Source organism: Rattus rattus, chromosome 10, assembly GCF_011064425.1.
Source record: "Rattus rattus isolate New Zealand chromosome 10, Rrattus_CSIRO_v1, whole genome shotgun sequence".
Classification (NCBI taxonomy): Eukaryota; Metazoa; Chordata; class Mammalia; order Rodentia; family Muridae; genus Rattus; species Rattus rattus.
Genome location: NC_046163.1, coordinates 36,630,515 through 36,644,802, shown reverse-complemented (window position 1 = coordinate 36,644,802; position 14,288 = coordinate 36,630,515). Strand labels below are relative to the sequence as shown.

The 14,288-nt window shown below is 37.2% G+C and overlaps 1 protein-coding gene across 2 annotated transcripts in view; it reads left to right on the top strand.

The window, feature by feature from the left end:
- Positions 1–14,288, top strand: part of Rasal2 (RAS protein activator like 2) — a 269,469-nt gene that overhangs the window by 110,028 nt on the left and 145,153 nt on the right. For both annotated transcript variants that reach the window (XM_032914830.1, XM_032914829.1), the window contains exon 2: positions 10,259–10,386. In XM_032914830.1, coding sequence (XP_032770721.1) covers positions 10,259–10,386 — 128 coding nt within the window. The remainder of the gene's footprint in view (positions 1–10,258; positions 10,387–14,288) is intronic.

Genomic DNA, 14,288 nt, shown 5'->3' with positions numbered 1-14,288 from the left:
TAAAGAGAGGCGGCCACGGAGGCCGTCCCCATTCAAACCACAAAACATTTATTTTCGCCTTTACTCCCTGTGACCTTCACACATCATTTCTTTGTTACGTTCACTGTTTCCTTATTCTCTATGAATATGTGTGTTCATACTAAAACTTTATTATATAAATATTCACTATACTAAATTGGATTTTTTTTTAGCTGAAATTAACTAGTAAAGATCAAGTATTACTAAAAGCAATCCACATGTGTACTTTGGCTCCAAACCATAAATTATTCATGATCTAGGTATGTGCAAAGACAGGAGGTGGACTGTTCTTTAGAAGCTCTTTTCTGTAAAGGATTTTGGTTTTTATGATTTTGTTGTTTAAAAAATTTGTGCAATATCTGTCTGCTATCTATCCACATTCAAGTTAGTCATGGACTTACTGTGTAGCTCCAGCTGGTCTCAGTCTCCTAAGAGGTGTGGTTCTAGGACTAAGTCACCATACTTGGCTGCATCTTCTTAAATAATGAGAAAAAAAATGTAAGCCTAGGAGTGGAAAGGTTCCTTCTTGGAAGAAAAGAGAAAGCTAATGAGGTATCAAAGGCAGAAAAACAGAAGCTCTAACCTGGGCCATGCAGGGGTCCTCATGTACTCTGCACATGCATGTTTTGTTTGTGAGAAAAAGTAAAGACAACTCTAATCATGGTGCTTGTTTGTTTGTTAACATTCATCATTTATATTTAATAAATTGTTACTGTTGATTAATATTACAGTATGTTTGCAGCGTAGAAGGGGAACTTATATCTGATACTATAACTATACCAACACATTCATTAACCATAAAAGAATTTGTGTTGGCATTTTAATATGAAATCCTTATGAGTTATATAAAACATTAGTGATACTCAATATTTTGGGGGAAATTAAGAGTTTTATAAGACCTTGTTAAATTTTATTTTCTCATTTAAAATCATAGATAGATCACTTCCTCCTGTTAGGATTTGCCATCTGGTACATTTTCAGAAATGGAATAGGTTTAAGAAGAATGTCTGTTCGATATCGTTACATTGTATATCACAAAGAAAAAGCTGAATGATGCTTTTTACTGCTTTGTAGCCTTCTCTTATAGATGTTTGTTCCCTTTCTCTTATTTCTAGTTTCAATTTTTGTTCCTGTTGGTTTTGTTTTATAAAAAAATAATTTTTCACTTCTAATCAGATCTTTGCAAAGCTCATTGAATTGGGTTGTTCTTTACAATGAGTGACTGATTATCGTTTTTGTTATTCATGCAGTGATTTGTGATTGAAGTGGGTTACAATTCAGGAAAGATGATTTTCTATTAGTTGGTAGTGTGCTTTAGAGAGAGGTAGAGCCATTAAGCAGCCATGTTGCCAGAGCTTTGCAGCTCGTCTGCTTTCTTAGGTGGAGATAATGTCCCGTGCAGGCCGGGTAGCCAGTTTTTAAAGCTCAGACACTGATAGCTGGATAGTGATGAACTACTTATCTTCCCCTCCCGACTAGGAATCACATTCCCTTACAAGCGCTAGCCTTCCCCCACAGCATCTGCCTCCACAGAGAAGTGAGAGGAAATTCAGAAGGATGGGATGTGTAAAATAGGAAAAGCACTAAATATAATACAGTGGATGCATGTGACATGCTTTGAGATTCTGAGTACAGTTCATTTTTCTACCTGTAACAAATTAGTTCATCAAAAGGACCTAGAGTTTTGGTCACTTTATAATAATAACAAATCACCATGGTCATGTTTTAAACAACCAGACTAGTATTTTTTTATACTTAGTACAGTATTATAGTTTAAGAAAAAAAGTACATACAGACTATTTTTCCCTCTTAGAGTTAAAATATAGATTGTTTTGTGCATTTTGAGTTTTCTATTTAAGAGATTTAATGGGAACAACAGGTGTATTTAATTTATTGCAATTAAAATATAGACTACAATAGACTGCCGTTTAACACCTTGACATTGGCATCATTCATAAATTCAATTTAGTTATCAAGGTCATATAGTTTCTTAAGCAGTGCTTGACCCAGTGTGGGGGTTATGAGGCTTAATCTTTCTAATGCATGTCGGAGAAGTGAAAGATGAGTGTGTAATTGTCTCTTCCTGCTGTTGACAGCTGTGTGATCAGGGGCAGCGCACAACTAGATGTGGAAGAAGCAAGGTAGGACCATCATAGGAATTGCTTCAGATCCCAACTATCTTAAAGTACTTAAAATAGGAAATTCAAGGAGTTCTTCTGTTTAGGGAAATGCTTCCTTCATCACAATGAAATTTTCTTAAAGACAAAAATAAGTTCTCTCCTCACAGACCTTAATATTTGTTATTAGAGAACTCATTTGTCAAGTTCTGTGCTGCGTTATCCTAGTGCTGAGACTCAGAGTGAAGCCACAGAGAGCCTCCAACTGTTAGACTAGAGGAAGTACCAGAAAGAAGTATACTACACCCTCTCTCCTGTCTTCCGTCTCTCCCCTGTCTCTGCTGTCTCTCACGTCTCCCCTCTTCCCTATCTCCCACCTCTCTCTTCTCTCCTGTCACTCCCCTCTCCCTTTTATGAAGGGTAATGGTGAGCATGGGGGTCTTACTGACTCATTGCTTGTATCAAGTAATATGGAAACTAAGACTATGTGGTTGAGAAATAAGATGGTTTTGTAAGGCACAAAGACGTAATTTATTTTAACAAATCGTCTGATATCATAGTGAGCTTTCAGTAATGTAGAAACAGATTTTTGACTTGGTGAGTTTGTATCTTAAGCATATTGGCTTATCATTAAAGTCTTTATTTCTTAAGTTTCACTGTCAGGACAAAGTAAAGTTCACAGGTAACAAGTGTTACCATTCTGACAAAATTTGGGTGTTCTGGTACCAGGGAACTTTCTGATATTTCAATAGAATAGAGAGTAGATGGTAATGAAGAGAAAAATTAAGTTAATGACCTGAATGGTTTGACTTTTCTTTCTATGTTTTAAGAATTTTAAAAAATGAATTAAATAAAGGAGAGGGGCTATGGAGATTGCTCAGCAGCTAAGAGCATGCAGAGCTCTTCCGAAGAACCAGAGTTAGGTTCCTAACACCCAGGCCAATCAGAATCTGAAAGCCTCTTCTGGCCTCCAAGGGCACTCATTCAGGTGCACACCCACTGCCCTTCTTAACTCCACCCACAATACATAATTTAAAATAAAGAAAAGGGAAGATAGTTCTGTCAGTCAGGCTGTTCTGAGTTAGAATTCCTAGCACATATCTAATTGTCATCCTTGGCTACCTGCACCTGCAGTTCCAATTCCTGGGGATATGGGGCATACGCAGGTCCCTGGAGCTCACTGGCCATCTAGTGAGTCAACGAGTTCTAGGTTTAGTAATACACCTGGTGCATAAGGCAGAGGGCCAGTGAGATGGCTCAGAGGGTAAAGGTGCATGCTGCCAAACCTGGCAACCCCAGTTCAGTCCTTGGCACCCAGATGGTAGAGGGAAAGGACCAACTGCCACGAGTTTGTCCTCCAACCTCCATATATACATTGTGACATGCGTGTACATGTGTATAGACATAAGTACAGAGAGAGAAATGTCATCTAAAAGTTAAAGTGGGGAATGATTGAGATAGACACAAGTACACCTGCACACATGGGTACATAGATGAGTACATCCATACCTTAGCATAAGTATAATAAGAGACTGACTCATCGGTACCTATAGGAGGTTGTAAGCAGATGCCATTAATACAGTAACTTAAAATGATCTGACCATCTCTCTCCATCATCTTAGACTGCCCCTGAGCAGCATGCTGTAACTGCCATTGCTAAGTCAGCTCTAGGGACCAAGAGTGTAGTGTAGGGATAAAGCGCTTGCATAACAAGCACAGAGCCCTAACTTGAGTCCTCAGCACTGTGGAGGAAAATTGCCTATAGAATACGATCAAAGGTAGAACAGTTTTTTTTTTTTTTTAAAGCTGCGTGACAAAGATGTACTATCTGTCAGGGGGGAAATTGCTTCTAAAAATGTATCTTGTAAATTAACTTGCTAAATGTATTATGAATGTTGATTAGAACTGTTTTGAAAATTTGGGTTAAAAGAAATATACTTCTTTGTATATTTAAAGCATTGAATGTTCTAAGCTAATGTAAGTAGCATTGTTCTGTTTTAACACTATTCCATTGTGTTTACTTCCATAACAAGTGATTACCCAAATTTTGGGCCTTCTAAAGTATTTCTTGTTCTTTGAGTTTTTGAACCCAAATCATGGGCATTGAATTTCAGAGTTCATAACAATATACCACCTTCCAAGCCAGGTGAGCTCAGATAGGAAAATAAAAACACACATAAATGAAAATATAGGCCAACATTTCCTTAACAGGTTTTGATAGTTATTAGCTCAAATTGCATTTATAAAAAGCTTAACCTAAATAGATAAATTCTCCCAAACTGTTTTGTTTGTTGTTAGAGTGTATGTGTGTTGGGGGGGGGGTTGCTTGTTTGTTTTGTTTTTATGCATGAAGAGCAGGTGAAAGGTGTTGCGGTTGATGGAAATGTTAGTGTTTATATTACCTGGACGAGTCTTTGTAAAATTCCTCTAAAGCTTAATTGGAAAGGAAATAACTTACAATGAATCTTGTTGGTTAAATCCTAATTACAAATTTGAAATAAAAAGTAAAAGTCTGAGTGTAAATTTTAATTTAAAAGCAACTCTTGTGAGTTTTAAGAAGCTGTGATATACAAATATATTTCCCTCAGCATGTCTTTTTTGTCTTTCTTTTCCTTTCTTTTCTTTTCTTTTCCTTTCTTTTCTTTTCCTTTTTTTCCTTTTCTTTTCCTTCCTTCCTTCCTTCCTTCCTTCCTTCCTTCCTTCCTTCCTTCCTTCCTTCCTTCCTTCCTTCCTTCTTTCGACATTACCATATGGGTCTTAGGCTTGTCCTTCCTTCTTTCCACTCCTTTTTCACTTTCAATCACATCTCTTTGCTAACTCTTCTTTGTGATGGTTTTAATTATTTTATACTTCTCTACGTGTGAGGGGGGAAAGTTAGGTTTCGTTAGGCACTGTTTGTGTCTAATGAAGCGTGTAGCTTCATCTTTATCTTCTGAGATGCCATGGTACTCTGTTGCCTCATAACAAGGAAGGGCTAACACAAGATAGGATTAATTTCTTGTTAGCTAGTTAGGCATTTGCAGGAACCCAGGGTCTGAGGTTTAGATTTACTGGTAGACCAAATACCCAGAATTGTAAATGCTATTTTGAAATTACTTGGAAATAATGGATTGCATTGAATCTTTTAAAATGGGCTTCCCTTTTAGGTTCTTTTTTTTTTTTTTTTTTTTTTTTTAAACTGTGTTGGACTTCTGCTTTAAAATTAAAGCAGAGTAATAGTTATACTAGTTACTTTATGAGCATTTATTAGTTTGTCTTTGTACTCATTGTTCTTTTATTTTCTCATCTCTTTTGTGCTGATCTTCCACCACAGACTGCAAGAGAATTTATCTATCCTGATTCCTGTTTCAAAATCTGGATCACATAAGCTTTATCATACTATTTCCACTTTGACCAATTGAGTGTGGATTCTTACCGTCTAGCATAGTAGACCAGCCTATTACATTAACCTCCCATTTGTCAAAACCTCTGTTCCTTTATCACTCACTTGATTTAATAGTTCATGGCTCGGTTTTCTTAGAACTCTTCATTGCCTTCTTATTGCCATATGGATGGTTGATTCTAATGTATGATCTGTGGAACCCTTTAGTCCCAGGCCCCCCTTTCTTAAATTAATGTTATTTTCAAAAGACTACAAGATAGTTGGACAAATTCCTTCCCTGGAAAACTGTCAACAACACCTACCACATCCTTATTAAGCCCAAACAGCAAATCAAAGTACAGTTTCATCAGAAGCTAAGTAGCTTAGGGAAGGGTTGAGTTTGGGGGGGTTACTAATAGAACGTGGATAAGGGACTTCTTTCAGGAGCATTAGGACCCTAAAGCAGCAGCACTGGAAAGTCTTCTAACAAACATGGCTCTTGACTTCTTTATAGCTGCCTTAAGTGGAGTTTCCCCTTCTGTCAACTCTTTTCTTTTCTCTATACCCTTAATGCTTCCCCAAACCGGAAGGCTACATGCAGTTAGAACAGAATTGCTTCAGATAGACTGGAGACACTGGAGGAGTTGCCAGAACCTCAGACGAGGTTTCAGTGACCTGCCTCAGCCCCTCCTTCTATGAGGGGGCATCAGTAATCAGCAAGCCCTATGTTAAGCAGAGGTCCCTTGAAAATGGTCACAGCTGTTCCGATTTAGAGCAATGTTGTTACACTCAGAGGAGAACATTCTACAACAGATTATGGTCATTCCATATATGCTGTAGGGCAGACATTTTCTGGAAAACCAAAGATACAATCCTGTTATTTCAGGGGAAATAACCAATAGTATTTATTGCCAGAGAAAAATTCATGACCAAAGTGAAAATTAGAGCTCTGGATAATGTCTGTCTGTTCACCTTGAGCTTGACATCTTTCCTGAATTCAAAGACATTTCTGATCACAGCAAGATGATTGTAAAGAATGATGAATGTAGATATTTTTATAGTATATAAATGTCATCATTTGGAAGGTTGAAAATCCTAGATAACCAGTGGTTTTTAAGTGATTAACACATAATGTTTATAAGCTCATGAGTTTGGGATAAAAAGAGCTACTCAAAAGAAAATATAAAATAATTATTTTAAATTTTTTTAAATGATTTATTATTTATTATGTATACAATGTTCTGCCTGCGTGAACAAAAGAGGGCCTAGATCTCATTATAGTTGGTTATGAGCCACCCTGTAGTTGCTGAGAATTGAAGTCAGGACTTATGGAAGAGCAGCCAGTGCTATTAACCTCTGAGCCATCTCTCCAACCCTAAAAATTTAGTTATTTTTATTTTTTTACTTATTCATTTTACATTCTGCTTACTGCCCTTCTCCCAGTCATCCTCTCCCATAGTCCTTCTCCCATGCCAGAACCCCTTCTCTTCTGAGTTGGTGAGGGCCTCTGTATATCCCCCAACCCTGGCCATGAAGTCTCTGTGAGGCTAGGTGCATCCTCTCCCACTATAGAACAGTTATTCAATGTATCCATATGAAAAGTTTGTTGCTGTGGTTTGAGATTCCACATTGTACTGACTCCTCCTACTTATTTATCCTAAAATTCCTTATCAGTTTTTGGTATTATATTGAAGAATGCCTGTAGTTATTTTAAAACACTATTAAAATACTACTGTAGTTTCAAACCTTCATATCTAAGTCCCGATTTTCTCTCATATATCAACCAAAATAATAGAAACATAAATGAACTAGTCTGTCTTTTATTCAGCTAGTCCTTGAGGACATTTGAAAATAATATAAAAACAGCGCTGTTCTTTTAGATTTTTATTAAAAATGGTTGTTTCATTAAAATGCATTTTAATATCAGTATGTGGTAGATTTTAATTTCTAATATAATACATGTTGACATAACCTATATAAATATATTCTCAGTAGTTTTTCAGTCTCACGAGATCTAAATATAAAAATTTGATAATATTTACGGCTACAATGTCCAGTCTTAAAGTGCTTTCTGTAGAAGTTTACTTTGGATTCTTCTTAATGTTTCTAAAATTATTTAATTTTTGAAATGAGGCCAGCATGTAATGTCCTTGGTATTCTCAAAGGAATGGGACACAGCAAATCTAAAATTGTTTCTAATTTTGCTATTAAGAATCTTCTTTGTGACTCTGTTATGCTTTTCTCTAGTGAATTTTAGGTACTAAAAATAATTGGAAGTCAGAATTAGAACTAAGTCACTAGAGTCAGAAATGAAGATTGGTGATAACTGTTAAGGTGAAGTAGGGCAGTGATCTGAGCATGCTCTGTTCTTACAATTCTCTATGCACAACATGATAGACTGAGTGAGTCAAATCCACAGCCGTCTAAATACATCAGGGATTGTTGTTTTGTTAAAGCATCTTAAATCTTAATCCAGTTATACTCAACAAAAACAATCACTTATTTCTCTGTCTTCTTCTATAGAATTCATAAAGCTACCAAAATTGCTATAACAATAATAATGCTATAATAATGGAAATTGCTATAACAATGAACAATACTGGCCTCTGGGATGACTCATCAATCTGTCATTATAGATACAGTTTTTAAAATACTTCCTGTTCATCCTGAAATTAGCAATGAACTAAAACGATTCTAGGAAAATGCTTTATTGTTGACTCATTTCTCAGCACAGTGGAGAAACTAGAAGAAAGTTCAGGGTTCACAGACGAAGAACATTGAGAGACTTAAGAAAAGTACTCAGGATCACACAGATAATTCAAGTTTTCTCAAGTTTAGTACTGATACAGATTTATCTTTAGCAGGAAACATGGACTTTGTCATAAATACAGAGCCTCAAATTCTAGTTTTTAAGGGTCTGTCAACTCCATCTTTAGTGTAAGTCCTAAATTACAGTGGACAGTTTGGGCTGGACATGGCTAACTTGTGTAACTCAGTCAGTCACCTGAGTAAAACTTGTGTGGGTTACCGTGTTTTTCCACTTATGTTTTCCTACTATTTCTCTGTGGAATTAAGCCTACATTGCAATAAAATATAACTCATTTGTCTAAATCATATGACTGCAGTCAGTTTTGACAAAACTTTTGACTATAGATAAGAATATTATAAACATGTTCAAAGGTTAAGAATTTATTTATATGCCTTGTGGTGGTAGCACACACCTGTCCTCCCAGCATTTGGTAGGCAGAGGCGGTGAATCTCTGAGTTTGAGGACACCCTATTCTATAAAGCGATTTTCAAGACGGTCGAGGCTATCCAGAGAAACCTTGACTTGGAGAAAGGAAGAAAAGGAGAGAGAGAGAGAATAGGGGACAGTGGATTTAAAGGTTTTCATAATAATTTTGAAAAGCTTTAGGATAATTTAAGATGCAGTTCTAAATTAAGTAAAGATGCTTAGAATACAAAGGGAAAGTTATCAGTATAGAGTCAAGATTCTGTAGTGCCACATGGAGCTATTAAATACTTTATAGAACAGATAGAAACAGAAAAAGTACAGGAGGCTGAGGCAATGGGTGCCTGTGAGTCAGCACCAAGTCTAGCAAACTCTTAGCTTACTGGCTCTTAGACCTTAAACTCTTTTTGGAGGGAATTGGTGAGTTCCCTAAAATAAGACATATTTAAGTAGATTCATAGAGGCTAAGGATTTAAGCCAGAAAAAAAATGAAGGTAATGTTGACCACTTAGAGGATCCGAGAGGAGACATGTGACTTATGTTCTCCGATCAGAGTTGTAGCTTCTGCACATATCTGCCTGTGACTCTGCATATTTGGATAATTACAACCTGGGATGATTAGAAACTACTTCCATTTATTGAAGTCAAAGCCAGTTATAGCTTGTGGGTGTTTGCTTTCCGTCACAGTTTGGATTGCTCTTGTAGCACATTTAATGGTAGTAAGGTATTTGAAGTAATTGCTTTAGTGTATTTATAAAGGAAGTAGTCCTTTGTGGCTAGATGACTTTTAATACATCTAAGGAACTAACATAAAAGTTATATTTAATCATCTAATATGTAGTTATTATTAAGGTATGTTTGTCATTTCACAGTACAAATGAGTCAGCAGTTCATACTAAGCCATTTTAAAGGAGCAAAGGATAATAGTATGGTTTGGGACTTGGGAATTGTTAGCACATATTACTTTAATGTTAGGCACCCTCACTTCCAAGAGATCTTTCCTTGAGGAAATACGTTTTGTATGTTTTAAGATCTTAGTGGCCTCTAGTGGTAATGTGATGCTATAGTTTTAGTTCCAATTCCTAGGACTATAAATCCATTTTGTAGATGTAGTCACTCAGCTCTGAACCTTGCTGATTCAATTCTTGATTAATTGTATTCTCAAATCCTCATCATCCCTAGACTAGAAATCTTTGTTCCTTCTTCTTTCCTCTGCTTTCCCTGCTCCTGCATTTTTAGTAATATTGGTTTAGTGCTGAAACAGCCTCCCATTGCCTCAGTGTAAACTGTGTTGGCTGCTTTATTAGGTTTATGATAAGTTTTCATCTTAGAATGCTTGAGCTGCTCTGCAAATTGTAGGACCAAGTCTTTGTTTCCCCATTATAACAGTTTTGAAGTAATTTCAGTTCATTGAGATTCTTGTTTAGAATCACTTCTATTAATTCACCATATGAGAATCTTGTATTTCAAATATTGGTGTACTAGGCATGAGAGTGGTCCATTAATTGGTGTTTCTATTTTGCTACACAGATGTAAAAGGCCCACCAACCCACCGTCTGTCTTGTGGTCAGTCACCCTACACTGAGACAACATCATGGGAAAGGAAATACTGCATCCTCACAGACAGCCAGTTGGTGTTGCTCAACAAGGAGAAGGAGGTGAGATACAATGCTACTACTCATTTCTAAGCACATTTCTGAAATTACATGCCTTTTAGTTGTATTTTGATAAAGTTGCATTGTAAAATATAGACTCTAGCAACTGTAAGCTGTAGTCTAAGTGGGTGCTATTGTCATAATGATATGTTGCTGCAATGAAATAGCAAGCTCCACAGGCAGGCCTGGATACTCAGTAGGAAAACAATCAAAATCACACTGAGTTGATAAATTTGGAATGGGAAGGCATTAGGTTGTGGAAATCTGGTCCTGCAGATAGTCTAGATGGGGAAATTGTCTGGTTTTCTTGTGCTAACTAGCTAGTTTTATGTCAGCTTCACACAAGATAGAGTCATTTTGGCAGACAGTGCTCAGTGGAGAAAATGCCCGCATCAGACTGGCCTGTGAGGAAGCCCTTGGTGCATTTTCTTGATTGATGTTGGAGGGGTTAGCTCACTGTGGGTAGGTGCCAGCCCTGGACTGGTGGTCCTGAACACTGTAAGAAAGCAGGCTGAACAAGTCATGAGGAGCAAGACCATGAACAAGGCCTTCCTCTCTGGCCCCGGCCTCAGCCTCTAGGTTCCTGATGTCCCTTGGTGATGCACTATAATTTGAAGCTATAAGCTGAAATAACCCTTTTTTTCCCATGTCACTTTTGGTAGCTGTGTTTTATCATAATAGTAGAAACCTTTAAGTTAGACAAAACCCAATGAAAGCATATTGAATAGGGGAAAGATTTTGATAAATTGACAAATTAAAGTACAGGAAGAATAAGGACCTTATGGAAATGTGGAGAAGTACCCATGAGCTAGCAATAGCAGGAAGCAGCTATAACTGTAGTATCTAAAGTAGTGGATAAAAGCAGCATTTCTATAGGCCAGTGAGATCAGTGTTCCTACTGGCCAAATCTTATTTAAAGGTAGAAGATTGTTTCGATATGTTCTATAACATCCAGCTTCTAGAAACCCACAAGAGAGCAGTAAGCAGCGTGCGCCTTGGTCTGAGGCATATAGAATGTAACATACATGGACACCATGTGCTAAGGACAATTTCTATTCTAGAGTACTGGTTCTCAACCTTCCTAATGCTGCAACCTTTTAGTAAAGTTCCTTATGCCGTAGAGACCCCCAACCATAAAATTACTTTCATTGTTATTTCATAACTATAATTTTGTTATTGTTATGGATCATGTAACTATCTGATATTTTTGATGGTCTTAGGTGTAGCTGAACCTATTTAAATTAATCCTTGCCTAACTTACAAGTGAATGAGACTCAGACTATGGTTATTTTATTTGGCTTTGAGAATTACTAGAGGTAATTTCTAATCCCCGTTGGCCTACGGATACCATTTTTATTCAAACTACCACAAGTATTCCTTTCTGGGTCCTCTTCATTTTCTTTAGAATATCATATGTCATTTTCCTTTTTGTATGGGTGCATGCACGTGCATCTGTGGGGAGTTGTGGATGAATATTGGGAATAGAACCTAGGAAATCCTGTGTATTAGTCAACTACTTTACCACTGAACTGCATCCTTAGCCCATTTATCTTCTGATGCTAGCTGTTATAAGTAATTTTAGATGTCTGAGAACCTTCATTTTCTACATTTAACTCTTGCTTTGTGTCTGTGTATTACCACTTTCTGACCTTCTCTTCACTCAAACTTCCTACCTCTTGAAACAATCCATTTCCTGCTACAACATAGGATAGAACTGCTGTTTCTTCTACCTTGTCTCTGTAGGGGTCTTTTAACTTCGTGGTTGAGTAATACAAGTGTATGTGCCACTTTTTTTCTTTTTAAATCTATCTAGCTTTTGATAGATACCTGGTTTTAGTACTAGAAAACCTGAGGAATCCCATCTGAGTTGCCAAATGTTTCCAGAGAAGTCTGGATCCCTTCTTGGGCTCTTAGTCTTCTTGATAAAACAATATCAAGAGCACACTCTGAAGGAAGCTTGAGGACAATTTTAAGTTTCAAATAAAAAAATCCCAGAGCAGGCAAGCTACAAATCCCAGGAGCCACTTAGAGGAGGAAGATGGAGAAGAAAAAGGAAAAGTCCTTCTATTGCCACATGGTGAGGGAGGAGAGTGTTAGAAACAGAGTAAGGAAGTCCAGAGTACCAGAAAAAGCAAACTTAGGTGCTGGTCAGCATCAGAAAGAGACGGGAGAAAGAGGAGGAAGAGGAGGAGAAAGGAGTCCGAAAGGTGGGAGACCAGCAGACCCTCATGGTGCTCTGTAGGGGTTGGGTTTAGGGGTGAGAATTCTGAGAAGGAAAAGTACACTATCTCATTAAAGGGACAGTTATTCCTCCTGTCTATTTAGCATTTCAGATTAACCTTAGGATGGTTGTGCCTTCGGGTTGGGTGGTCCCTGGTCCAGGTGAGTAACTTTTATCTCGAGGGGATTGCATTCCTTTGAGTAGCAGGCGACAGCTTTCCCTTTATGGCTCTTCAGTGCCTCCATAGCAGTCTCCTTCCCTCTGAGCCACTGTGCGCACTGTTCTAATAAGTATGTGAGTGCAGAGAGCACTTGCAGTGGTTAACTTTCCTCTGCTCATGTACTTAGTATTTTTATCTACAACTTTCGATATAATTGCATGACTTTACTTTTATAGCATATCACCTTATAAAATAGTAAATAATTTATTAAGCTATTACCACTTGTTCTACTTTAAGCTTTAAAACAGGGTTTTTGCTTGGAGGTGTATCCCCCAGTGTTTATACGTTGATGACGAAGGAAGGAAGGAAGGAAGGAAGGAAAAGAGAGTAATTGTTTTGGGAGTTTTTCTTTTGTTTTGTATATAAATAATGGCCTAAAACTTGCTTGTTAAGCCCAAAATAACCTCAAACTCAAGATCCTCCTTATTGAGCCTCGTAAATGTCAAGATTGCAGGCATGGGCTATCACAACTGACAGTAATTACTCATATGCATTTATGGAACAAATTTTACAAAAAACAACAGTTTATAAACTTTGATCCCAAAATATCTGATTCTTTCATATATCCTTGATCTCTTTCTTCCTTTTCTCCTGCCTTTAGTGTGTTAGTCCACTTTCTGTTTATACAACAAATACTTGAGATACTAAACTTCCGGAAGGAAAGGGTTGCTTTGACTCATAGTTTTGGAGGTTCCACTCCGTGGTCAGTTGTATCTGGGTGAGTAGTGAGGCAGCAGCACATCGTGGCCACAATGTATAACAAAGCAGGACTGGTTACCTTAGGGCTGAGAAGCAATACAAGAAGATGGAGTCCATGGTCCTTGCCACCATTCCCTTTTTGGGCATGACCCCCCACTAATCTAAAGACCCCTCAGTGGGCCCTACTTCTGAAAGTATCCACTATCTCTGATTCTGTAAACACTGAAGAATTTATACTATTGTATAAGCCTACTCAGATCATGAAAGCATTTTTTTCTAAAGCTAAGTTATGTTCCACAGTGTAGTTCACAATCCTGTATTATCAACAGTTAACACAGCAATGTGTGTTCACAAAGGAGCAGGCCCATTGCAGTGCGTAAGGTAAAATCATCACTACTTCAAACTCGATAGAGTAGTAGTTCTACACTGTTCTGTATGGCTTAATGCCATCGAACTATTCACCTTTTAATGCTAGATTTTATATGAATTTTATTTCATTATGTTTTAAAATTATTATAACTACAAAGGAAATTTTAAGTGAATTCTTACTATAGGTGGGTTAGATTTATAGTAGAAAATATCAAAAAGTGGTTTTACAGAAGTACCAGTATCTTCTCCTTGTTTTAAGGGAGAAATAATAGTTTACCAGGAGGGAACACGGGATGACCAAACATATCTTGATAAGGATACCTCATCCAGAAACATTTGGCAAACAGTAAAACATTAAGAGCTTTTGGAACAGTTTGCAAAATAAAAAGTAATAGC